The sequence below is a fragment of the Meles meles genome, chromosome 11 (genome assembly GCF_922984935.1).
Source record: "Meles meles chromosome 11, mMelMel3.1 paternal haplotype, whole genome shotgun sequence".
NCBI classification, from domain to species: domain Eukaryota; kingdom Metazoa; phylum Chordata; class Mammalia; order Carnivora; family Mustelidae; genus Meles; species Meles meles.
Window position 1 is genome coordinate 77,088,765 of NC_060076.1, and position 27,133 is coordinate 77,115,897.

At 44.5% G+C, this 27,133-nt stretch overlaps 1 protein-coding gene across 2 annotated transcripts in view; it reads left to right on the forward strand.

Moving 5' to 3' along the window:
* The window catches only part of LOC123952753 (transducin-like enhancer protein 1), an 86,978-nt gene that overhangs the window by 37,574 nt on the left and 22,271 nt on the right, over positions 1-27,133 (forward strand). For both annotated transcript variants that reach the window (XM_046022189.1, XM_046022190.1), the window contains exons 7-13: positions 5,143-5,347; positions 6,072-6,088; positions 19,632-19,748; positions 23,618-23,671; positions 24,174-24,326; positions 25,634-25,778; positions 26,855-27,045. In XM_046022189.1, the coding sequence (XP_045878145.1) occupies positions 5,143-5,347; positions 6,072-6,088; positions 19,632-19,748; positions 23,618-23,671; positions 24,174-24,326; positions 25,634-25,778; positions 26,855-27,045 (882 nt within the window). The remainder of the gene's footprint in view (positions 1-5,142; positions 5,348-6,071; positions 6,089-19,631; positions 19,749-23,617; positions 23,672-24,173; positions 24,327-25,633; positions 25,779-26,854; positions 27,046-27,133) is intronic.

Sequence of the window (27,133 nt, forward strand, 5' to 3'; positions counted from 1 at the left end):
GAAATGTGAACTTGTTGTTGTTTGTTTTATTTTAAAATTGTCAGTGGAATCCACTCTGGGAAGCAGATGGTTAGTTTTTGCATTGTGACAAGGTACGTGATGGTGACGAAGGGACAGTGAACAATTGAGCGTTGAAAAGCATTTTTGTTTTTTAAGCAATAATTTGTCAGGTCACTTGCTGTATAAAAACATGAATTCTGAAAAAAAAAACATGACTTCTGATGTCATGGGATAGAATTGCAGCTTAGATCTAGGCTAAAAGCGCTCAGCCTCAACACTATTGACATTTGGGGCTTGTTGATTCTCTGTGATGGGGGGCTGTCCTACGCAGCATAGGATGTTTAACAGCGATCTTCCCTCCCCCCACCCCCCAGGTGTGACAACCGTAAATGTCTCTAGACATTGCCAGATGTCCCCAGGGTGAAGAAGTGGGGGTATCAGAATTGTTGTTTGAGAACCACTGGTCATCTGAGAAACCACCTGCATCGCTAAAAACCACCATTGCTCATCAAAATTGCCTTTTCTGATAGCTCTACAATCTGTTTTGCGTGTGAGTCCTGTACTATATAAATCTGCAAGCATTCATTTAAAAAAAAAAAAAGTTTACTAATTCATGGAAGGTGAAGAGGAGGTAGAAATTTGGATTTTCCCACCCTTGCTGTCCTGTTGAGAAACATCTCAGTTTCCCCATTGGTCTGTGCAGGTTTGGGTCTGTAGAGGACCGATGCGTGTCGATTTCTCAGCTGGTAGAGCCATTGAGTTTTTTTGAGGTTTTGCTGACTGCATAGCGATGTCAGTATCTCTTTTGTTCTAAAATACATTTTTAAAGTAGCACTCATTCACATTTTTTTTAATTTATTTTTTTTAAAGATTTTATTTATCTATTTGACAGACAAAGCTCACAAGTAGGCAGAGAGGCAGGCAGAGAGAGAGGGGGAAGCAAGCTCCCTGCTGAGCAGAGAGCCTGATGTGGGGCTCGATCCCAGGACCCTGGGATCATGACCCGAGCCTAAGGCAGAGGCTTAACCCATTGAGCCACCCAGGCGCCCCCCTCATTCATGTTTTGGCTTTTTTTTCCCCCTTTTGGGGAAGGGCCCAGGCACCCAGGTGTCTCAGATGAGCTTTGTTGAGAGATGTCCTTCCAAACACGGATGGGCCAGGGGGGCTGCTCAGTCGCAGTCGCCTACCTTCCTAGACGTGGGCCCTGTATTCATTCCCGAGTGTGTGTTATCTCAGCAGGGACACTTTTATTTGTTAAGCATTGTCTTCTGAGAGTAGCCAAAGCTATCCCTGTTTTGGCTTGATTCTTCTTTACATGCTTCCTTGGATGAAAGCTGGAGCTAAAGAGATCCTCCTTTTCCCGATGGAATGACACGGGGTATTGGGAAGTGGGGACTAGAGAGATGGGACTCATGAGGCATTACTCCTTTTTTTTTTTTGGTTTTTTTTTTAAGATTTTATTTATTCATTTGACAGAGATCACAAGTAGCGAGAGAGGCATGCGGCCGGGGTGGTGGGCGTAGGTGCAGCAGGCTTCCTGCTGAGCAGAGAGCCCGATGCAGGGCTCCATCCCAGGACCCTGAGACCATGACCTGAGCCAAAGGCAGAGGCTTAACCCCCTGAGCCACCCAGGTGCCCCGAGGCATAAATCTAAGAACAAATTTCCATCTTAACTGCTGTTAAGGCTGCATGGTGGAGATGGATTTATCTCTAGGGAGGGTGGATTGTCAGCACATGTGGCATTCTACACCCTCAGGAGCCTCCCCTTACCTGAGAAGGGAAAGACCTATGAGGTCTTCGTTGGAGAAGGAGATGGCACTCTCCCTTCCCTGTGCTTGGGAACATCCAGTCTAACTCCTTGTGAACATGACTGGGCTGCTGGGTTCACAGCAGAAAGGCTGTTCTAGGGAAGAAAGGTTTGCAGTCATCATTCTGGTTATGGCTCCCCATGGCAAGCCACCCTCTCCTCTGTGAAACGGGATCCACGATGCCCACCCTTCTTTCCTTGGGAGTGTTCTGAGCTGAGGCTAGGGAGTAGACGGAGAATATCTTGGCACACTGCGTGTCCGGATAAGACGTAGAACATGAGGCTGCATTATCCAAGTTCCTGGGTCTGTAGCATCTTCAGTAGTTGCCATCCATCCTCTCTCTGCTTAGTACTCTTTCCAGTTGGGTAGGATTTTGCTTTAAAAAAAAAATAGCAGCAGCAGCTTGGGGTGCATGGGTGGCTCATTTGGTTAAACGTTTAACTCTTGATTTTGGCTCAGGTCATGACCTCGGGATTGTGAGATCAAACCCTGAGGAGGGCTCCCCATTGGGCATGGAGCCTGCTTAAGATTCTCTCTCCCTCTCTATTTGCCCTCCACCGCATGCTCGCTCTTTCTTAAAGAAAGAAAGAAAGAAAAGAAAATATAACAATAAAAAGAAGCAGCAGCAGCTTTCAAAATGGCCAAGCAAGGGATGGAAAAACTCAGTTGCCTATAATGATGGACAGTGAACTTGCTTCACGGATCCCGGAAAACCAGAGCTGGGTAGAGGTGGGAGTTCCCAGGGCCACTTCAGGCTGTCGGACATCCCTGTTGGTAGTTCTTAGCCTGTGGGGCTTAATCACATGGGTCCACGTTGCAGCTGTGGCGAAGCCCCTTTATTATATAAGCTAGTTTTTCTTTTCAATAATGTATCATAGAATGCTCTCTAGTTCATCTTTCTACAAACCAGCTTGGGTTTAGGAGGAAAGCTCTCCTCCCTTCTCATGTATCCAGACATTTGCCCGAGTATGCCTTTGCTGGGACATAAAATCATACCTCTGGAAGTCTTTTGGTGACTCTCTTTTGGATTTTTGGTAGAGCGGGGTGTGCAGGGTGGGGTGAAAGGGTGGTGTCCCCCACCCAGTAGTTAAATCCCTTCCCCTCTGCTTGGCTTCTCTCATCTTGTAATCCGTGCCATGCTTAATTACCCCGTTGCACTGCTTGTGTATGCATCATTGCGTTTCCCCCCCAGAAGCCGGACGTAGCGCTTATTCTCTAAGTAATGATAGCAATTGCTGGTAGGGCAGACCTGTTCCTCATCCTTCTCCGAGCACATTTCTTATGGCAGGTGTCTACTTCCTAATTAAGTGCTAATGAGCATGCCTAGTGGACCATGATGCTGCTGCCGGCTTCTCCAGTTTTATGTCTGGCTATTGCCAAGCTCTTAAAAGGTGACAGAGCAAGAATTAGTGTCTTTGGGATGACAGGAAGGTGATTTTGTGCATAAAGAAATTATTACGATCTCAGATGGTAAATGAGGGCTGTATAAATACTTTCCAAGAATACTATTGATGCTGGCCGCTCTGACCTCTTTCTCCCCCTTTCCACTTTTCCTCTGATGAGCACTGTGCTCCCCTTTGGAAAGAAGGAGAATTTCAAGAGAAGGTTGGGTCCTAAAGATGTTTTAGAAGATGCTAGGAGCGGTTGAAAATTTACTGTCAACTGATGGTAGACACCAGTTTCTGGCTTATAGGTGCTGTTTCCTCTCGCTCTCGAGGGCGGGAAGCATGTTTAGGATTCAATTAAAGATCAGCGGTCTGGGTAGAAGTTACTGAAGATATGGCGTGAAGATTTAATATATTCAGTACACGCGAGGGGGTAATAAATAAACCGAGTAATTGAGTCCCAGGGAAGTGAGCACAAATCAGAATCTTAAGAATTTTCTAACATTACACCTTAGAAATTGAGCTTTAATCGTTTTTACTGTCTCATCAAAAACGAATTTTATGTTGGACAGCTGAAATGTGGCCAGATTTATGGCGCAGGGCCATATCTTAGATACTTTTTCATTTACTGCAACAGTCTCTTCAATATAATGTATAAGAGCAATGGTACTTTTTAGTGTGAACAGATTTCTGACTTCTGGAATGGGTTAAGGGATAGAGGCAAAGGCATTTGGGAGTGGGGACATGGTCACAGTGGGGAGAGTCCCATTCTGTGGCCTCTGTAGGTCTCAGTGTTTCCCTCTGTGTCACTGAAAGGGTGGGTTTGGGGGGTGGGGCTGGGGAGAAAGGAAGCAATAAACACAGCCTCAGGTTGTGGTTTCTCCCAGCTGTGGTTTCTTCTAGCTGTCACAGCATGGCCCCAGGGCTTCCCTCTGTGTGTGGTGGTGTGGTGGTGTGGTGGTGTGGTGGCACAGTGACCCGAGTGCAGCCCTGAGGGTCATTCCTACACGACCCCACCCCCTCTCCGCCTGGTGGGAGTTTCCTTAAGGCCCTGCACCTTGGTTCCTTTTGTGAAATGGGAATGTCCGTGCTTCCTCCTAGCTCTGTGGGGCTCCGTGAAATAAGGACACAGGGGTACTTGCGAGGGCGGGGGACATGCCCAAGAGAAGCTAGATCTTTCTTCAGCCTTCCCTTAATTTAAGGTAGTATTTTGTTTACGCTTCATCATAAGTTGTGGTACGTTAGCACGAAAATATTTGGGAAACAAAGTCACCTCATAACTTGTGAGTAGTGGAGAGTCACGTCAGTGCTTTCTAGAGTGCACATTTGTGCCCCCCCACGCTTCAACCTTCCCAAAATCAGGAGGAGTCCTGCATTTGGTGACAAACTGGATTGCATCCCTGGTGCTTAGAGGTGAATCTGCTGCCAGAGTGCTAGCCTGGCTTGCTGCTAATCCCCACACCTTGCCGGCAGGACTCAGGCCAGGAGGAGGCAGCACAGATAGACCCCCGTGGCATTTTGGGAAGATGGGGAAAGATAACTGTGTAGATGGACGCCTTTGATGAACTGAAAATGCTAATCACATGTTTTCCCCTTTCCTCCCTTTGTCTTTTTGGTCCCTTCCTGTGTTTGTTGTACCTCCCGTTGTGTTTCCTCCATTGTGGGTCCTTCCCCCTCCCCACCCCCGTGTTGCTGCCACCTCCATCCTCATCCTCTGCTCCTTCCTCTCCCACCTCCTCCCCTTCCTCTCATCTTTTCCTCCTCCCCGTCCTCTCTCACCTCCTCCTCTTCCCTTTCCTCCTCCCCTTCTCTCACCTACTCCTCCTCTCCTCCCTCCTTCACCCCTCGCTCCTCCCTCCTTCCTCTCTCACCCCTTCCCCTTCCTCTCCCTCTTCCCCATCCTCTCATCTCTTCCTCCTCCCCCTTTCCTCTCTCACCACCACCAACAGCAGCAGCAGTTGCAAGCTCAGCATCTTTCTCATGGCCACGGACCCCCAGTGCCCCTCACGCCTCACCCTTCGGGACTTCAGCCTCCTGGAATCCCGCCCCTCGGGGGCAGTGCTGGCCTCCTGGCGCTGTCTAGTGCTCTGAGTGGGCAGTCTCACTTGGCAATAAAAGATGACAAGAAGCACCACGATGCAGAGCACCACAGAGGTGAGAGGCCGGGCAAGCCAGATTAGGACTTGGTCCTGATACTCATACAGTGCTGCAAAGTTGTGTGCACCGCTAAGGAAAGCCCCACCCCATACAGAGCTAAGAGGAACTGTCTGTCGCAAAGCTTGGCCACTGAAACACAGTCCTCCCTGGAAGTTTCCAGGGTTTGATGTGGGCATCTGTAGATTTCTCGATCTCTTTAGATTACAGGCATCTTGACATCTTGGCAACTGCCTGGTTAATGCCAGTGGCCTGTACCATATTATGGAAAACTGTTAACTGCTTAATTGGGTAATTTTCAAAGAAAGTAATGTTGTTAAATGGGGCGAAATAAGAAGTTAAATTTGAAAGTGAATGTGTTCAAATGAAAGGTTTGATAATTGCATCTGTTACTACTTAGTTTCATAGGCTTTAATTCTAGTATGCATTAAATATTGGGCAAAATTGCACTTGACTAATTTTTTGAAGAAAAGTAATTTATTCTGTCAAGAAATAAAAAAATAGGCTTTGTGTATGGTTAAACTGTAAATCTTATGTTTACAAAATACTGTAATTTTCAGGAAATCACTGTATTAGGAATGTGCAATGACTTATATAAATAAAAGCCATTTTTAAAACTGTTTGGGGCTTGTGTTCTAATTATTCCCCCCTTTTTTTTATTTCTGTTCTTGCCTCTGTGTCTGAACGGGCATGTCTGTGCGTTTCTTGGTAACCTCGGGAGCAGACAGAGAACCGGGCACAGTAAGTACTCGAACGCCTGCTGTCCATAAACACGTTGCCCTTCCAGCAACGCATCCCAAGCTGCCTTTCTTTAAACACGGCCACAGACACGCATATGCTCCCTCTCTCAGTGACCTGGTTTCTTTGTTTTCTTTTCTTCTTTTTTTTTAAATAAGACTTTCCACCCCTTCTCCCCTGACCTTTGTCTTTTCTTTTTTCTTCTTTCTTTCTTTTCTTTTCTTTTTTTAATAAAACTTTACTGAGATGAGAGGGACATGATTTGGAGGCAAAGTTGTCTGCTAGGATTACTCACTTGGAAATACACTTTGATCTGTATGTGCCCCATACCCACTTTAAAAACATGTTTATCATTGCATTCCGACTCCATCTTGCCTGTTGTTTTAAGAGTATTCGTTTTTGTCTTAAATCAGTCTTAGAGGCAAGAGGTCACAATCCATATGTGAAATCGGTTAGTAATGTGTTATTTCTACCTAAACCATTCATTATCTTCTGCAAATGCATCTTAGTTGCTAGGTTTCCATATCTAGGTCTCCTTTCGTAATTGTCCTTGGAGGGTGAACTTGAACTCAAATTTATTTTTGACCGAAGAACTGAGTGTCTGAGTAAGCTCTTGAAACGAGGAAACTCAGTGAATGGAGGCTCTGGGCTTATAAGGGTTCATTTTTTTTTTACCGCCCTAAATCTTACCCATTTTACATACTGCACATTTAATCTGTACGTGTATCTGCCAGTAAGCTGTGGGCAGATTAAATCTAAAATGCATCTCTCAAATGTTGTGGAGTAAATGGAGTGAGAAATTGGCCCCTTTTCAGCGAGGGTAACCTACAGTTTCTGCCTTCTTTCCTCTTCCTTTCCTCCTGAACCTGGCCGTATTTTTTTGCCAGGTTAAATCTAAGTATAGTAGCAGAATTGGGATACTGAACTTTTAAATCATTCTGATCCTTTTTTCAGGAGCTTTGATGGCGGGTGCGGGGGAGATAGGTAATTCTTCAGCGTGCAGAGAGTGCTTTCTCCCTCTTCAGTGTGGAATAGTGGCTACTTTAAATATTCTCTTTGAGACTGATCTTGGAGTTCTAATTTTTGTTTTGTAGGTTTTTTTGTTTGGTTGGTTTTTTGGTTTTTTTGTGGGGGGGGGGCCAGAGGGGCAGAGGGAGAGCAGGTTCCATGCCCAGTTGGGCTGGATCTCATGACCCTGAGATCATGACCTAAGCGAAATGAAGAGTCGGTTGTATACGTCATTAATCAGGTTGCATTGGGGGCTATGGATAAGGGTGGAAAGATGGGGTGGTAGCTAGTTTTAAAATTCTTTTTTTTTTTTTAAATTTTAAAAATATTTATTTATTTGAGAGAGAGAGAATGAGAGAGAGGGCATGAGGGGGAGAGGTCAGAGGGAGAAGCGGACTTCCTGCTGAGCAGGGAGCGTGATGTGAGACTAGATCCTGGGACTCCAGGATCATGGCCTGAGCCGAAGGCAGTTGCTTAACCAACTGAGCCACCCAGGCACCCCGCTAGTTTTAAAATTCTCGTAAGTTTTCTCTGGAAGATGTTTGGGAGGGAAAGGGGAGAAAAAACTCCAGCTAGGGAATAAAATACCCTAATCCCAAAGTACAAACCTAAGTAAACTGACTTTGATGGAGCTGACCTTTACGTTTGTTGCTGTCTCTGGCACTGAAGATTGTCCTCTTTTGTGCCATGCTCACTCAGTAGAGTGTCAGATTAAGAACCCTAACCCTGGGGCGCCTGGGTGGCTCAGTGGGTTAAGCCGCTGCCTTCGGCTCAGGTCATGATCTCAGGGTCCTGGGATGGAGTCCCGCTTCAGGCTCTCTGCTCAGCGGCGAGCCTGCTTCCCTCTCTCTCTCTCTCTCTCTGCCTGCCTCTCTGTCTGCTTGTGATCTCGCTGTCAAATAAATAAATAAAAAAATCTTTTAAAAAAAAAAAAAAAGAACCCTAACCCTGGACCGAAGAACAGAGACGGCAGAAGATATTGAGAAAGCTCCCGTCCCATAGTCTGCTGCAGGTTTTAATTTATCGAACCAATTCTAGGTTTGGAACTGTATTTCTCAGTTAGCTTTCTGTTCTCGGTACAGTTTCATCTTAAATCCCTGTGTATTTGTCGAGTGCTCGCGAGATGTACAACAACACAGGAAGTGTAGTGGCTGTTAGGGCTACGTAGGCCCACATATTACAAGCCCTATCTCAAAGCACTGAGGAGAGGTGACGGAAATATGTGTAGATTTCGGATTGTAGGAAGTTTCAGCTAGAGTTTTAGATGGCGGAGGAAGGCGGACTGTAGTATGTATTTCTCCGAGATGCCGTGGCCGGAGCCCTGAGTTGAGGTATGCCTGCTCAACCCAGAAGGGCCGTTTTCCAGAGCTCCGTGTGTGTCTGCGTGTATTAAATAACCTGTTTGTATTTTTGGCTGACAGATGTAAGCAAGAACTTAATTCACTTGGGGAAGTGAGGGTGGGGTGGAGACAGGGTGAGGACTTGCACACTCCAAGTGCAAAACAATCCTTGAATTTTGATTGTTCTTTTAAGTCCTCAAGTTGAGTTCACAGCCAGTGAACTTTCAAGTCAAAATATGGCAGATATGTGGCATAAGCCAGTCTGTATAATACCATAACACAAATGGTTACTTAAGGTGCTATTTGCATGTCTCTTTTACATCAAATTTTTCACACATCTTAATGATAATTTGAATGGGTATTTTCAGAATAAGTATATATACTGTGTTTTGCCTAATTATTATAGACCTCTCCAGGTGATGATATAAAATGGGAAAACTGCACTAATTTATAACCTAAGCATTTAATTCAGTCTGTAGAGGGAAATGAAACTGTTCACTGTCCACATAAGTGGGGTTTTGCTGTGTTTACATACAATGAAGTAGCTCTTTAAACTTGTGTCAAATTGAATATGAGAAGCAGTGGGTAATGAGATGATGTGTACTGCTAGTGACTAAAATATTGTGGTACTTCTGTTTTTAATAAAGTGGTTCGAATTATGAAGTCAAATTTTACTTGGCAGAAAAAGTCAGTTGATGACTCTGTATTGCTCATGGTTTGGGGGGGTCTTCGTTTTGTTTTTGTTTTTTTTTAAACCAGTGAGGGGTTAAGGCCAGTTTGCTACAGGGCAGTGGTTTTCAAACATTATGGTCTCAGGATCTTTACATCTTAAATTAAAATGATTGATGACACTAGAGAATTTTTCTCTGTGTGGATTATATACCTTGAAATTTTTCTGGATTAAGAATTTTTTTTTAAAAAATCAACTATTTTCCAAAACAAAAAGTTATAGTGAGAGGAGTGGCTTTGTTCTGCTCGTTTGCAGGTATCTTTGGTGCGTGACTGAAGAGAGGATAGATATTTCGTCATTAGCTTCTGGGCTGTCTCTGTTGAAAGACATGGTTTTGGTTGAGGTATAGGAAGAAGATCTGGCCCCAGGGAGATTTATAACTGTTTCTGGGAACCTCAAGGGTCCTTGGACCAAATGGAGAACCTCTGTCATATGTAAGACCAAGGAGTTCTGAAACATTCCACACTAGTATATGGTCTGATTTTTTCCTACTGCTCTTTCTGTATTGAACAAACATGATAATTACATGTATCAAGTACAGCAGTCAGGGACTTCTGTAGGCCCAGAGGGAATGTGAGTATGTATGGATTTTCATCTGCGAGTCTAAACCAGGTTTGTAGATAGTTGGTGTTTGTTTATTTTTAGTGACAGAATTATTACATTTGCTAGTTTAAGGTTATTTGTTAGGAAAACAAACGAGCCTTACTGTAGTCTGTCTTAATGTAAAACCCAAGAAAAAAATGAAGGTACTAAGAACAGTGAAAATATGGACATTGTTTTTTTTTTTTTTTTAAAGATTTTATTTATTTATTTGACAGACAGAGATCACAAGTAGGCAGAGAGGCAGGCAGAGAGAGAGGAGGAAACAGGCTCCCCGCAGAGCAGAGACCCTGATGCGGGGCTGGATCCCAGGACCCTGGGATCATGACCTGAGCTGAAGACAAAGGCTTTAACCCACTGAGCCACTCAGGTGCCCCTGGACACTGTTTTTTAACTTTCTTCTTTTTTTCTTTATTCATTTGAGAGAGAGAGAGAGAGAGCACAAGTAGGCAGAGTGGTAGGCAGAGGGAGATAGAGAAGCAGGCTCTCTGCCTAGCAAGGAGCCCAATGTGGGACTCGATCCCAGGACCCTGGGATCCTGACCTGAGCCAAAGACAGCCACTCAACCAACTGAGCCACCCAGGTGTCCAACTTTCTTCTTTTTGAAAGGGATGGATGATAAAGGGAAAAACTTTTAAGAGGTTTTATTTTGCTCTTTGGCTATAGATTTTAAATTAAGATCTGACTACCGGTTTTTATTTACTTGCAAAACTTGTGTCCTGGGGTGCCTGGGTGGCTCAGTGGTTAAAGCCTCTGCCTTCGGCTCAGGTCATGATCCCAGGATCCTGGGATCGAGCCCCGCATCAGGCTCTCTGCTCAGCAGGGAGCCTGCTCTCCCCCCTTCTCTCTCTGCCTGTCTCTCTGCCTACTTGTGATCTCTGTCAAATAAATAAATAAATAAAATCTTTAAAAAAAAAACAAAAACTTGTGTCCTTTTTTTTAACATAAGGCTGCCTGTCAGAGTGCTACAGTTGAGCAAAGAAATATGACATGACCTAACAAAAAGGACTTTATTTCTTACGTAGTAATAAAAACTTCGGATATTTCGATTAATGTGAAGATGAGTTATGTTCAGTTTTGGCTGAAGGAAATCTTCTAGTAAGTCTGCTTAAAAGACCTGGAATCTGAGAATTGACAAAGCATTGTATGGCTTTTGAAAAACGTGACAGAGTTTGTGTTTTGCTACTCATTCGTTTAAGAAATTGTTTAATGAGCACATACACATGCCAAGCACTGTGTGAGGCACTGCATGTAGAGTGGACCCCTGCACCACGTGGGTTTGAACTGAGCACGTCCATTTATGTGGCTTTTTGTTTACAAACCCATGATGGCACCGTAAGTGTGTTTTCTCTTCCTTACAATTTTTTCTAATATTCTCTTCTCTAGCTTACCTTTAAGAATATAGTATAGAGTGTGTATACAAAATATGTATTAATCAACTGTGTTATCAGTAAGGCTTCCCAGTCAACAGCAGGCTATTAAGTTTTGGGGGAGTCAAAAGCCAGGCATGGCTTTTTGACTGAGTCGGGGGGGTGCACCCCTAGTCCCCATGTTGTTCAAAGGTTAGTTGTATGTGCTGCCATTTTGCAGTGATATCTTTTAATGTCACAGCCACATACTTGTGAAATAAAAAACACTGGAATGCCTAACACGTGTGACCACTATTTGGAATGTTTAGAAGAGGGAGGGGATGATGGGGATATGTGTCTGGGAGAGACTCCAGAGCACAGGGTATGTGGACTTGGGGGGGTGGTACATGGGTGGGCTTCAGGAGGTCCTTGAGCCCCTCTAAAACTGTGTGCAGAGTGTTCTGGGTTGGAGCTCTTTAGTTGTGGAGAGAGATGATAACCTTCCTCAGATTCTCAAAAGGGGTCCCTGGCCCTGAAAAGTGTAAGCACTGTTAATGTATTTAGAGGTCTTAATGGTGCAACACCATCATCTTACCAATAAGATACCAAGCTCAAGGTGGCTAGGTACTTCTAATCATACAGCTAATTAATGGAGGTAGAGACTTAGATTATGTCTTTCTGAGGGACTTGGTTATCACTCCCATAACTGACTTTGTAGAGTTATCGAGTTCATCTTTAGAACGCATTTTAAAATAGTGATGACAGCCATCACTTTGTTTAATGTGACGTGGTGTCTTTATTTTGTTTTTCTCCTGTAGCTGTTCTGCTTTACTAGTTAATCGGTAGGACCAGATCCTACTAGATCCTACTGAGGATCACCCATGATTTTTTTCTCAAATCACACTCAGCACTATAGAGTGCAAGGAGAATGTAAGACGGGAGTCTCTTTGGAGAATACCTTACTGTTGGCCTTTTTCTGAAGTTTTACTTTTTTTGAATATCACATTAGCTCCCAGTAACCCTTGGGCATGGGGTGATAAGGAGAATATGGGTTTTGGACAGAGGCAGATCTCAGTGGTGTTCCGGCATAGGCCAGGTGTTTCATCCTTTCGAACTTCCCCCAGTCTCATCTATAAATCGGTGATGGTGGCTGCCTGCCGGGGTGAGGGGTTTAGGTGCCATGAACAGGAAGTCATCAGATATAACACAACAAGCCTTTAGGAATGGCTCCCCATCGTTTCTGCCCGCAGAGTAGCAAGACAGCCGTACATGCATTATTGGTCACGCTCCGTGTAGTTACTGGTGGTTTCTTCTCCTGTTTTCAAGTGTGTGAGGAAGTTGTGGAATGTGGGCAGTGACCGGTGTTTCTCAGTGTGGAGAGCTGGGGACTGACCACAGCCCGTCTTGAACTTGGTTGGGCTCATGATACTCAAGTTCATCAAAGGAGGAAATGTTTCTGCCTAATTGTTTAGGAATTTATCTCCTGACTTATTTCAAGGGATTGCCTGAAAGTGAAGGATGAAACTGAGATGAGTCACCTAAAATTTCAATATTTAGGCACAGTGGAAAACACTTAAGTTTTCTACAGCAGTTATCTCAGCAGATTTCCTCTTTGGCAAAATTGAAAACTGTGTGCTTAAAAAATAGATCCTCTGGGAAAACTGCGCATTGCATCACTGCTGGGAGAAGGGTGAAACCTGGAAAAAAGGAAAGCAACGGTGGTTTCTAGATGGTCAGGAGTGGTCTGTCCTATACCAGGTGAAGGCATGTGTTTACTATGGACACCGTAACTCACCAGGAGGGTATCGGGGCCTGTGTGTAACTGGAGAAATGTTCAGGTTTTATCTCACGGTGCTTTCAACGAAGATGGGGCATCGGGCATCTTAACTACAAAACCAGAAAGCAGATAGAAGCGTGTATTACCTCCCTCCGAAACTCTTTTCAGATTTCACTTTGTGCTCTGTGATTAGAAAACATAACGCCCACCATTTAGAGCAGGTTTTTAAAAATGTTCTTTTCCTTTTAGCCCCATGATCATTTTTATCATTCCCTCAGAAACATAGTAAGCAAGAAACTGTGGGTCTCCGTCTTGTAGGTGAGGAGAGGCGGAGGTGAGTGCCATCAGATATCCAGGTTAACCCACAGGCAAGTCGTGACCCAGGGCTTTCTGGTTTCTTGTACTAGAAAGTTTGTCCTCAGGGACTGGAGAACAAAGAGGGACAGTGACAGCGAAGCTGCTCTACGAAAACTTTTAAAACAGTTTGAAATACAGATTTGATTTTTGCTGTCACCACGGTCCTAGTGGGCGGAATGAAGTTGTCATGAGGGCATTTAAAAGTTCTTTGGAAATAATAGTATTTATCGTCAGCTCTAAATGTGTGTGTGGTGTGGGCGGGGGGGTGTTTTATTTTTCTTTACCTGATATGGTGCAAGGGCTAACTGGGGGCTTTGTGTGTGATGCCGGGGGTATCTATCTCCTGCTCCAATGGGTCCCCCAGCTCACCTGTTTATCGGGTCTGTGTGCCTTCTACATGGCTACCTTCCTTCCTGGGAGTTCGGACTGAACCACTCATCCGCGTCTGAGAGTGTCTCAGCCTTCCCAGATTGAGGTGCGAGAACACACGGGTTCCTCCTCATATTTTGTACTCAAACTGTATGAAAAACTGACATGTGCCCTTCAGACCTGCCTCACAGCCAGGGCTCCTGAGATCTGATGTGATGCAGTTGCCAAATAGACACATTTCCACACCTTCACCTTCTTACCCTCTTCCCCATTGAGAAGTGGGGACCCTGTTGGTTTTAGGGGTTAAAAATGCATTTGTCAAAATGTCAGACAGAATCTGAATGACCCGTTGGACTGCAGCAAAAAGTACAGCGCAGGGTGATGGCTTAATTGGTACCAGGTGTAGATGGGGAAGGCGCACAGATGTGATGGGGGTGCGTCACTACCTAATTGTTTTAATGTTCACCGAGAAGTTAATTGTCAGTGTAGAGTGTGCTAGCAAATTAGGTTCCCACTGCCTTAGTGTAACTGAGGATAAATGAGGTGTCATGAGTTTCCAGTCTGTACCTCTGACACAAACACTTTTCCTGCAGGGAGGAGAAACTTCCCAAGGGGAATCAGCATGGCAGCTAAAGAAATCCATTTGAATAATGTGCATTATTTTCACATTAGGGAAACCTGTCTAGCTTTTGCTGTCTCCATGAGCAGGTTTTCCTTTCAGATTTGCTGCTGGTGGCTTCAGGGTTTAGACATGGTTGGCAGAAGACTTGCTTTGAGGTCTCAGAATCGATGAAGGAAACATGAAGGCTCTGTCACGAGTGTTCTGGTAACACTGACAGGGTAACATTCCATTAAACCTGCTTTCTTTCATATTTTCTGGAGTTTACCTTCCAGAGTATCTCTGTTTACATGAACAGCCATTACTGTTAAATTGCTAAAGAAAAGTGAAAGTCTTGGAACCAGCGAATAAGGATGGGTTTTTGTCCATACGGAAGCATCTGGGTCTCTCTGCCTCAATCTTGAGTGGGTATTCAGAGCATGAAATGGAAGCATCATTGTCCAGAACGGTAAATATAAAGGTAACATAGAGTCCAAATAGTGATGTGTTCTTTTGATTCAGCTGAATCTTCTCTCCAGGCAGCTGGCTCTGGTGCTTTACCATTGGAAGTTCTTATATGAAGATAATGGTGTAATGTTTGCATTTGGATGTTTGTTTTTGCTTTAAGAGAATGATCGTGCACTTCTACCCGCTTGGTTCAAACACGCTGCCAGCTTTCTAGTTAACTTGCACCCAGAGAACGACAGCAGCAGCTAGTCCTGGTATGTGTGCTTATGAAACATGGTTTACCCAGTTAGAATGATTTGATTTGGATTTGGTGACTAGAACTAGTGAACATCACTTGTAACATAAGAAGATCTGCTACTTTTCCTTTTCTCCTCTGAGTGGCTCTTTTTAGTCTTGTAACTGTTCTTAAGCATCATACCGCTGTGAGTGGGAGAAATGACCCGCAGAAGGCATACAGTAATGGTAGGCAACAGTTAGCCTGTGGTCAGTGAAGGTGCACCCTGAGATTTTTACGTTCTCCAGATTTTTTGAGAGAGTTCCCTTGGGGTGCATGTTTTCTCAGTCCTTGTCCCTCATCTCTTCGTTTCATGTGTAGTTTCCACCTACAAATGGAGAGAAAGACACACCAACGGGGCTAATAGGTCTTGTGGACCCTCTTTCTGACTCTGGTACTTAATGCTCAAGGGGGATCTTTTTTCTCCAGAGACCTGTCAGATAGATACATCTCTCCCTTTATTGTTTTACTTGGCTGCATTCCCGTAAGTGTGTACAAGATGTAAGGTACAGAAACTCATCATAGTTCTAGAATTTTAGTTTGTTTTGAAGTCCTAGTGTGTTTTCCGACCTTGATTTGCTCAGATTTGTAAACTCCCCTCTGGGCTATATAAATGTCCAATTTTGAGCTCTCGTGGAAGACACAAAGTAAATAAGATGATTTTGTTAGTTAAAACAATTTTAAAACAAAGGGAAACTTTATATATACAGTCTCAAAATTCCCAGACCTCAGGACATTTGTAATAGAAATCTGCCCAGTAATTATCATTTTTTAAGAATTCTGGCAGACACTTAAATTTTACCAGCTGCAAGGTGAATAAAACATTGAGTTTCTTGGCTAGCATTAGAGTATATCAGTCAGTGTGGTAATACTAGTTCTCATGCTCATCAAAAAAAAAAAAGAAAAGAAAAGAAAAAACCTAATTCACAATTAAATATTTATTTGGCAGATTAAATGTTTGAAAATGAACTTCACTTGATGAATGCTGTTTGGTAGATTAAAGGCTTTCAAAATATGGACTCTGGGAGGAGATGTCTGGTAGCAGCTAAGTCTTCCGAGCTCCCAGCAGCCATGATAGACGTCACGTGAAAGGGTGCTGTGCGGCTCTGGAACACTTTGTTGCTCTTTGCTGAGGCCTGTTTCAGTGCACATCTTAGGTCATAAATGGCAGGATTCGTGAGTGGAAAGGCAGGCCTTTGGGACTGTTTTCAGGTCATTTTAATGTCGGGTGTAATTTTTAAAATATGTTTATGGTTTTCTTATCGTGGCATAAAACTGTGTGTCTGTGTGTGAGAGAGAGAGAGAGAAAGGGAGACAGAGACTGGTTTGCTGGGGGGGGCAGTCAGAGAAAGCATGCAGTGTGTATTAGGCATTATTATATAACATTAGAATGTTAAATGGTTAAATGTTAATGGTTAAAGAGCCAGTGTGACTCTTAAGTGATAAGTGTGTGGGGACAAGTATTTTCCATACATAAATTGAGTGTAAGAATCACTCCTCTGGGAGGGGAGACGCCTTGACTTAATGGGAAGAGCTTTGTGACTTTAAGTAAATTGCTTTCTCTGGTCAAGCCTCCAGATAAAAGGGGTGGGGGGAATGAAGAAGATGAACAATAAGTCTTTTAAGGTTGCTTTGGCCTCTTCAAAGGTGTGATTTCTAATTAACTTCAGTGTTTCCAATGCACAAGTTTTGAAAACAAAACAAAACAAAACAAAAACAAAGTCAAGCAACGGTAATTTCATTATTTTGCAAATGGCTTCTTCTTAAATGTTGATTACATGCTAAACATTAATGTTAAATGTGATACTATGTTATTCTAGTCCAGGTCTAACAAATCAAGATAGAGTCAAGATAAATTTTGAAGATCCAAATGATATTCATTCAATACCGAGGTATAATCTCTTTATTCTTAAAATGTGTATAAAGTGGCTGATAATGACCAGTATGAAGGTTATTCCACCCCTGGGTCATGATGAACATAAGCTGGTGTGTGAGGAAAACACAGATTATGAGGGTGAAAAAAAAACCCAAAAACACTTCTGGTGTCATGAGACATCCAGTAATACCTGTGAAGTCACTTTTGAGGTTCTGGGGAGCACACGAGGGAATCATGAAGATTAGGGTCACCTAGGCAGTCGTTAATCAAAACAGCTGTTGTTGCTGACAGTGACGTTCATTAGGCTGGAACCATTTGCTTAAATCAGGAACGACAATGAAAGCAGTGTCAGGGCTGAAAGATGTCAGGGACAATTACCAAAGAAGACCGGGTTCATGGGAACAGGGGTAAAAGGAAGGGGCCCATTTTGGGCGGGGCTGCCTCGTGAACCCGATCCCCCCTGGCTCCTGACTGTGGCTCCCCCAGGCCTTCCCAGCCCACAGTCTTTGCTGCCTTGTTTTGATCCATTTTATGGCATCAAACGTATGATGAGACACTGTGTTTTGCAACTTGTCTGAGTCTGCCATTTTGAATGGAGCCAATTTTCATATAAGTAGCGGTGCTAATTACTAGTCCTGTCCAAATTTAGAGGAACTTCCAGAGCTTTTCAAAACCTATTCAGATTATAGGCCTCATTTAAGCTGTGCAAGCAAGAATTACAGTAGTAACTTCTAACATGTAGAAACAGAGGCCTCAAAGCTTGACAGGCTTCTGGGTCCAACTATAGAAATGTTACTGTTTCTAACAGAAATTGCATTGTTGCTAACAGAAGTGTAGTTTACTTTTATGTTTACAGTACCGCTTGACTTCATTAAAAAAAAAAATAAGATCATTAAAATGCTATCTCTGAATAGCTCTGAATGGCTGAGCAGTTAGGTTACAGCAGGAAGGCCTTGACGGCGACCCTGTGGACTCAGACTGAACTTTAAAATTGCCAGTGGACGCCGAGTCTGTGCCACATTCTTCTGGGCACTGGGGCAGATGTAAAGCTGAGTGCTCTGTGGTGTTGCCCCCAGTGCCTCCAGTCAGGGTCTGGACGAGGAGACTTTGGAGTCCTGGTAAAATCTAGAACCCAGGCAGGTGTATTGGAACGTTGTTTATACCTGAGCGCATGCTGCTACTCCCCTCCCCTGGCTACTCCCCTGGCTCCTGGGAGTGCAAGTTAGCACTTTCAGGAGTTTGGTTAAGTCTCCTGTGTCTTAACCAGGGGCCTGGGTCGGAGGGGTTCATTTTTAGCAGACATTTACCATGGTCATTAGTGGAGGGATCCAGCCAGTTCACCTTACAGCCCCACACACTGTGCTAAAGACATTACTCTGAGCCACTCTGTATTGAATTGCATGAGTCCCTCCCTTTGCTTTTATGTAAGCCTCCTGCATTTGTGGAGCGTGACCCGTCATGAATCAAAGCTCAGCTCGCTGCAGTGTCAGCCCCTGCAGTGGGCAAAGAGGCTTTGGATGGCCTCCTGTTCCCGTTTTGATTTCCTCCTGTGTGTGGTTGAGCTGAGCTAGAAATGTTTCCATGGTGGGGTCCATGGTTTTCATGAGGGAGCTTAGAGACCCAGGTACCTGCCTGATTACTTTGGGCTGGTTAGGAGTGAAGACACCTCCCCCACCCCAGCTTTTAAAAATTTGCTTCTGGTAGATGCCATTGCATTAGAGATGGTCTGACTTAAAGGTTCCCCCCAGCCCCTTCTATTTTAAACTGTGGCAGAGAAAGGGAACATAATTGTCTGTTGGCCCCGGACATCCCCCTGGTAGTTCTCCAGCATCTTGCAGAAATTAGGGTTATCTGGGCTTTGTGCAGGAGATTTCTGCACAGCGCCTTCAGTATTGTTCGAGGCAGTAACACATCACTGAACAAATTGCCCCCTTGCATATGCTAATCCTGTACTTAAAAGGACTCATTGTATCATGTTCTGATGCTTTAGCCTGAGGGGAGATGGGAATTGAAGGGATGGCAGAACATGTCATGTGACCCCCAAAGACCCAAAATGCCTGTTTTCTTTGGGTCAACAGTTCGTAGTCAGAACATGGGAATGAAAGTATCCTGTGTGGTTGGTAGAAAAGATTAGTCCTGGTTCCTGCTTTTGTGTGCAGGAGCTGGCCCCGCCGTTGAAGATTCACTGGCTGAACTACTCACTTTGGGTCTTGAATTTCAGTGCTATTGGCAAGGAACACTAAATCTTATTTTCAACAGTAAATTAAAAGAATTCAGAAGAGTTCCTTCATTGTTGCTGTGGAAAATGTGATTTACCTTTTAGGGAGCCATGCTGTTAATCCCACCTGCTCTCTGTGTGTCTTTTTCGAGGGGCGCACACTGACAGTTAAAGTCACAAAATACACCTGGTAGAATAATCTCAGGTTCCGCTCCTAGGCCATTTGTATTCCCGACCAGGAAACTGCAGTGGGAAAGAATAAAAACATATCCACATGTAAACAGCAAGCTCCCATCTCTCTAATAGTAAAAAGAACGGAGGAACATTTTTAAGTGAGTAGAGCCTGAAGGATCCACCAGGCTGTGGAAGGTTTCGTTGCATAGTCAGGGTCTTCCTTTCAAGTGCTTAAACCTCTATAAATGTTTGCCATCAAAGTCTTCAGATGAAATGAATTACTTGGAATGAAAGGCGGTGTAGGTATCACCTTTCTGAAACAGCTGTCACATCCTGGTTTGGGTTTTCATGTGTACAAAGAGATCTGGGAAGGACTCTTTGATTTTTTTTTTTTTTTTTGTCTTGCAGAGTAATTCCCTCTTGGTCCCAGACAGTCTAAGGGGCACCGATAAACGCAGAAACGGGCCTGAATTTTCCAATGACATCAAAAAAAGAAAGGTGGATGATAAGGACTCCAGCCACTATGTAAGTAAATAAAGCACCTGAAACAGTATTTGTTTGCTTAGTTGCTCACATTCTAAGCGAGCATACAAGCATGCTCTAAGATCTTAGTGATAATTCCACATCTTTTAAAATAATACTAGCAGGGGCACCGGGTGCCTCAGGGGGGTTAAAGCCTCTGCCTTCGGCTCAGGTCATGATCCCAGGGTCCTGGGATCGAGCCCCGCATCGGGCTCTCTGCTCAGCGGGGAACCTGCTTCTCCTCCTGTCTCTCTGCCTGCCTCTCTGCCTACTTCTGATCTGTGTCTGTCAAATAAATAAAATCTTTTAAAAATAAATAATACTAGCAAGAGGATAGATTCTTATAAGGGTAGTATTTCCCTCTAGAGCTGTAAATTCTGTGCTTCCAGGCACATGATTATATTTTAGGCTTCCTAAGTTCCTCATAAGAGGGGATACCAACATGCGGGGCTGGACTTGCAGCCTATGCTTTGCACAGGGCCCTTCTCTTCATGGGACCTTGCCCTTGGTTTGATGCTCTGTTCTCACCATCTTCAAATTCTCCGTTTTTGAACCAAGGCCTACATTTTCATCTGTCCTGGGCCCTGCAAAGTTGGTAGCCTATGCTGCTAAAATAGTCAGGGTAAAAACACTGGTGTCACAAAATACCTTTTTGGATGCTATTCTGTTTTGGATGCTATTCAGGCTCCTATTTGGTCTTGAGGCAGAGTTCATTCTCTAGAACTGCAAGCCGTTTGGTCACATAAGTCAGTGCTAAAAACAGAAAAAATCTTGGAGGCATCTAGATCAGACCCTGCAGATTGAGAATGCGTGACTGAAGGGATGGCTCTTGACTCACGTCTGGCTGGAACCTTGTTTCACGAGGAGAGCAAACCAAGCCAAGTGGCAACTGGCTCGAGTCTGAGTATCATAAACATTGCAGCTGATAGATGTCTTGGAGTTTTCTTGTGTATCCCCAGGTGTGTTTATTTCATGATGGACACATTCTCAGGACCAGTATGAGTAGAACACGGGATTAGCCCGCTTCCCTTTGCTTATGGAAGAAGCGTCCACTTGTGGTGTGCCGGCAGGTTGGTGAGATGGGGGTTAACATGCGAGACCTCTCTGCCTCCTGGTGGCTGGTTAGCCCATAGCTAACAATAGCTAGTATTTCCTGAGCAAGAGCTTGTCCATGCCACCACGTACCTTGTGCTTTTATGTGGATTGTTTCATTTGACTCTTCAAACTGTTAGTTTGGTACCATTACCTCCACTGTAGTTAAAGAAACTGAAGCCCAGAGCTTGTAAGTGATTTGCCCAAGTTCCGGGTTAGTGGTGGAGCCTGGAGGCAGTCTGATTCCAGAATCCATGCTCTTCATCACTATGCCAGGACCCCCAAACTGAGCGCCTCGGAGAGGTATTCTTTTTTTTTTTTTTTTTTTTAAACGATTTTATTTATTTATTTATTTGAGAGATAGAGTTAGCCAGAGAGAGCACAGGCGGGGAGGAGAGGGAGAGGCAGGCTCCTTGCTCACGGGGCTCAGTCCTGCAACCCTGGGATCATGACCTGAGCCAAAGGCAAACGCCTAACAGACTGAGCCACCCAGGCGCCTCTCAGAGAGGGTTGCTTGCCAGAGGTCCTTGTATTGCTCCACACTGTGTACTATGATAATGTTCTAAGAATTTGGATTTGTAGGCTGTCTCCATCCTAGCCCAAGCATTTGCAGCACGTACTGTTTGCCCCTTGCCATTGCCCATAGCCGGTGTCCCCTGCAGGGACTTTTATATATGGCATCAAATGTTAATAAGCTAGTTAGAAGGTCCATGACATGCAGAAATTGGGAAACTGCCCGTAATACAGTTTTTGAGTTGTTGTGCATGAGGCTCGTATAGATTTTGAGTAGTGAGTGATCTGGAATCCGTAGCTCTGCATTACTGTTTTATAACCTGCTCATATGAAGTATGCCCAGATGTATAAGTAGTTCAGGGCAATGTACTGAAATGATGTTGGAGAATCTGGGGCAAAGTCCTCAGACCTCAGCTCTTGATGACCAAGCTACACTGGACTGTGAAGGTTCACATTTGCAGAAGGTTCACATTCACAAAGCTAAGATTGAAATTACAGACTACATAAAAACTCACTTCATAGCCCATTGTAATAAAATGAGTTGTTTGCTTCTTTTTGTCAGTTTGTATACTATGTGAACCTTTTAACAATTTTTTTTTTTTTTTCTAAGAGAGAAAACCTTTTGGCTTGTAATTTTTTCACCACCACCATCTTTGGGTTCTGTTTGTTTGTTTGTTTGTTTTTAAAGATTTTATTTATTTATTATTTGTCAGAGAGAGAGAGAGAAAGAGAGCGAGCACAAGTAGGGGGAACAGCAGATGGAGAGGGAGAAGCAGACTCTCTGTTGAGCAGGGAACCCGATGCAGGGCTCAGTCCCAGGACCTGGGATCATGACCTGAACCAAAGGCAGATACTTACCCCACTGAGCCACCCAGGTGCCCCTGTCTTTGTTTTCTCAACACCTGAAAACATTTGTGCTTTTCTGTGGTCTTTACTAACAGAAAAAGAAAATTTTCTTTAGTTTTATTTTTTTCTCTTATTACATGAAAATGTTTCTTTCAGCAGGCTGTTATTTTGAGTTACCCAGGTTTCCTCATTGGTTATAATTTTATGTTGTTATAGTGAATTGCATGGTGCCTTAACAACAGTGATTAAAGTAAATCTAGTAACATACTATTGAAGAAAGTAAATTGGGTCTTCCACATGTAAAACTCCAGGTGCAATTAGAAAAAAACATGTAAAAGATAAGGATTTAAAGTTGAGGGTAACTTTCTAGCTGGACTTGGAGGCCCCCCAGAAAGCCAACATGGCTAATATTTGCTGTTGTACTTATTAGTACAAATTTTTAAATATTCGTATATTTGTAATTGACAGTGACTCAGTAAAAGGATTGTATTGATCATAAATTAGTGACCTTTTGGAGAATTAGGTGAGAGCCCACTTTTTTCATAGGCTTATTGTATCTCTGTACTAAAGGACAGGAGGCCTTTTGGCTAAGAAAGCAGACTTTTTCAGTCTACTCTAAACTTGATGTAGGAGTGAGCACACAGTTAAATAGCCTTTCTGAAGCTTTTTCAAACTTAGGACAACCTTACAGTTTCCTGGATTAGCAAATGGTATGACTTTATGAAGAGGACTATAGGCCCTACTGCAGGAGGCTAGTGCCTTCCAGATTTTGCCATCCTGTGTTCTTCCCTCTCTCCTAAAATATTCCATGCTGATTGCAAAAGATTTTTATTCTTAACATGAGGTTAGATCTTGGTACGTTATCCCAGCCAAGTAGATAGATAGCTTTGTTATTTTTGGTGTTTAGTGTTCCTTTTTTTTTCCCCTTCAAGAATTAATGACCATGGGAACATGGTTGAAGTTTGTCTTTATAATTAAAAATTGTCTGTGAACACTAGATTTGTTACCTATCTTCAAGATGATACACACAAAGGAATGGCATGAAATCATGTTCTTAATTTGACATCCAGTGGAAAAAGAGCCCTGATAGGAGGCCATGGGAGGATTTCAGATTATGGGAGAGATGCCCCTGTTGCAAACATTTATTGAGCTCTTACTCTGCACCCGGTGTTTGCAACTGACCCTCACCCGAATGATCTTTAGCAGGTATGCTACTGCAACAGTTCCTACCTGTGGCTTTGGGTAGCCCCCATGTTGGGTAAGGAGGGGAAGGCAGTATTAATGAGTAGGCCTGGGAATCTGGAAGGGAACCTGGAGGCATGTCCTGGGCCATTTTTCAGGTGTGTCTGCTACCAAGAACTATAGAAATGTAACTTGGGCTCCAACCCTTTAATAAATGGCATTAACGTCTCTTTTTCCAGGATAGCGATGGTGACAAAAGCGATGACAACTTAGTTGTGGATGTGTCTAATGAGGTAACCACTCATTTTCTCAAACTTTATTTTCAGAGTGACTTACGAGAAACAGAAAGTGGAGCCATGGTATTTTGGTTTTTCTCAACTTTGCACATTAAAAACTTAGTGGTGTTCACAGATGGAGCAGTAGTGGTCTGACAAGAACTTTTGTTTCCTTTTTAAAAGAAATCTGTTTTCCCAGGCATTTCGGATTCCTAAGTTGGGTGCCTGGTGCTCCTTTCCTTCCTGTATCCTCTGAGCAAAGTATTTGAGCATGAGGATGCATCAGATCATTCCTGGATGTCTTTTCTCTGTGTTGTCTTCACAGGTGTGTGTGCAAACACCATCCTGTGTAATTATAATAACATTGCTAGTCAGGGGGCACACTCCCAAGTTTCCCAGATCTGAAGGACTTAGAGTGTCCTCCTTTAATTTAGAGAATTAGTGTGGAAATAGAGCCCATAAAGGGCAAGGTCCATCTGTTATAAATGAAATCATACAAGCTTTGCTTATACTTGTCGAGGACCCTTCTTCTCCGCGAGCAAGCCCCGCCCATTCACCCAGGGAAAACGGGATTGACAAAAACCGCCTGCTGAAGAAAGATGCTTCCAGCAGCCCAGCGTCCACGGCCTCTTCGGGAAGCTCCACTTCTTTGAAGTCCAAAGAAATGAGCTTGGTAGGTCTCGTGAGCTGTCACTTTGCCTGTGTAGCAGTGTGTTTCTCTCTGCAGTTCAGAGGACCCTAAAGTATTTGAAATGTGGGCTTTTACAGAGTGCGAGGTATATTTTTAAGTGTTTAAAAGTGAGACAGTGACTCCTGCTTCTTGTCCCACACAGTGTTCCTTTCTCCCTCTCGGTAATGTCTTTAGGGCCGTCCTTAGAGAGAGACAGCAAGCTTCCATGTTCGTTGCTTTCTTATTTCGAGAATGTGCAAACTCATAGGAAGTTCAAGTCCTGAGTTGACCTTCTTTTAGACAGACCCACTGTGTCAGGGCGTATTGGGCTTGGTGTCAGAATGGGGATGTACTCAAGGAGCCCCGGGAGAAGCCTGGAACAGGTGCAGGGGGGTGGAGCCTCGGAGTCTGCTTACAGCCATTCAACAAATATGTGGAGCATGTCATCTCGTAACGCACAAAAACCTGAGCCATAAGAGTCCTGCATTTGATTCTTATACAGCCTTCCTAGGCATTATCCCACTTCACCGATGGGGCGGAAAGCCTGTGGAGCTTGCCAAGTTTATACTGCCCGTCAGGTCCAAGGCCAGAGGGAGCTGAGGTCTCTCCCTAGCCCCATGCATGCTGTTTGCTGCTCACAGCGCTCCTCATTCTGGAATTTAAAGCGATGAAAGGTTGAGGTGCAGAGCATGGTGCCCCAGGACCCTGTTATGTCCCACTCCTGAAGGCCTCTGTGCTAGTGGGGCCACACCCTTTATATAGGCAAGTGGATGGCGGTGCGTAAGTCCACACACGTCTCTCAAACAGGTGGGAATCCTTCTAGGGCATTTGCCTTTGAGATGTGGGCAGTTTCTCATCAGATCCATAGCCCTGCTGCTTCTCACTCTTAGTCTCAATCCCACTGCCACTAAAAGGCAAGGTTAGAAAAGGGATCCTCCCTCTGACATTCTTGGTGATCCGACCATTTGTTTCTGAGTGAGTGGGAATTTTTCACTGGGTGGTCATCGTTCTAACTTGGCCTGGATCCAAAGTCCACACGCCTGATGGAAAAATACTTTTTAAAATAAAATCTGCGGAGGACGAAGTGTGATCATGTTCTGTGTCTCTAGCTAGAGTTTTAATTCTGGCAGGAAGAGGAAAGGTCAACATTTCTCGCTCACAAGTTAATGCTGTCAACATTGTGTGGATTTATGAAAATTGGCTGAGGGAGTAGCTAGAAGGTGCCCAGTGTCCCAGCTGCTGTTGTGATAAATTGTGTAATATGGCTTGGATTAAAAATAATACTCATTTAATTTGTTTAATGATACCAGCATGAAAAAGCCAGCACGCCTGTTCTGAAATCCAGCACACCAACGCCTCGGAGCGACTTGCCAACGCCGGGCACCAGTGCCACTCCAGGACTGCGTCCAGGCCTCGGCAAGCCTCCAGCCATGGACCCCCTTGTTAACCAAGCGGGTAGAGCCTCGCCTCTTGTTGTGTTTTGTTTTGTTTTTCCCTTTCCCGGCTTGACTCGTCGTCTGTGCACTCCTGACGCCATTTCCCCATGAATATGAAACGCACTCAACTGCCTGCCTCCTTCCTATCCCTGAAAAGCCGTGATAAGAAACAGATGTTTGTCCTTAGGTTCAGCAGCTGCACCCTGTTTGGTCTCTGACTGTTTACATTTGGCTTTCTTCCCCCCCCACCTCCCCCCAAATAATCCAAATCCTAGGGACTTAATAAAGTTTCCGATAATTATTCCCCACATAAGCTCCTTACCAAACTATCACCGCGTGTCTGAGTTTGCTAATACTGACCGAAACGGCCGGCCCAAGTGTGTTTCTTGCTTACTTAAGTTGGATGGTTTTCTCCCAGTCCATCCCTCAGGAGTCCGTGGTCTCTCTGTCAGTAGAAATTGGGAGGGTTTCACTGAGACTCCAGCCCGTGAATCAGTTGGTAACTTCTAACTTTATCTTCCTTAACACCTTGGGCCCAGAGGAAAATAGACCCCAGAATATTCCTCCTAAGCCCAGGCTTTGGTTTAGGTAGTAAACCCAGGGTCAGGTTTTCATTTGGAATTGGCAGCAGGGAATGGAAAGTTTAGACTGAAGGAGAAATCCTGGATTTTATCAAAATCTTCTTTTAAGATGAAGTCAGGTAAACAGTGCGCTGTGCCTCTGTTTGCCTTCTGTGAATTGGGTACAATACTGCTCTTTAATTTTAATTGTCCTGTTTCCCAATGCTGCCAAGCCAAGGATGAAGCAGTTCCTCCCCTGGGGTCTGTTTTTCCCTGGAGATGAATTGGGCTGAGTTGGTGGTGATGAAACCACCCCCAAGCCTCCCCCCTACACCCACACACAGCCTCATGCAAGCCTTCCTCATGAATGGCGCTAACACGTATGTACACACACACACACACCGATTGCCCCCTCCCCTCTTTGCCTTACGGAAGCCCTTCTTGTCCTTGCCCCTCCTGAATGGTGCTAGAGTGACTCTGGAACTAATGATCAGGTTGGACCACAGGATGTCACACGGCTTGTGCTTACTTTCAGCGGCCGGCCTGAGGACGCCGCTGGCGGTGCCCGGGCCGTACCCCGCCCCGTTCGGGATGGTGCCCCACGCCGGCATGAACGGAGAGCTGACCAGCCCTGGCGCCGCCTACGCCAGCCTGCACAACATGTCCCCACAGATGAGTGCAGCCGCCGCCGCTGCCGCCGTGGTGGCCTATGGGCGCTCCCCAATGGTAGGTGCCCTGGGCAGGCTGGCGGGCGGACCAGGGCCGGGACCCCCAACCACGGCTGCGAAACAGAGCCCTAGTGTCCCCGCGCTCT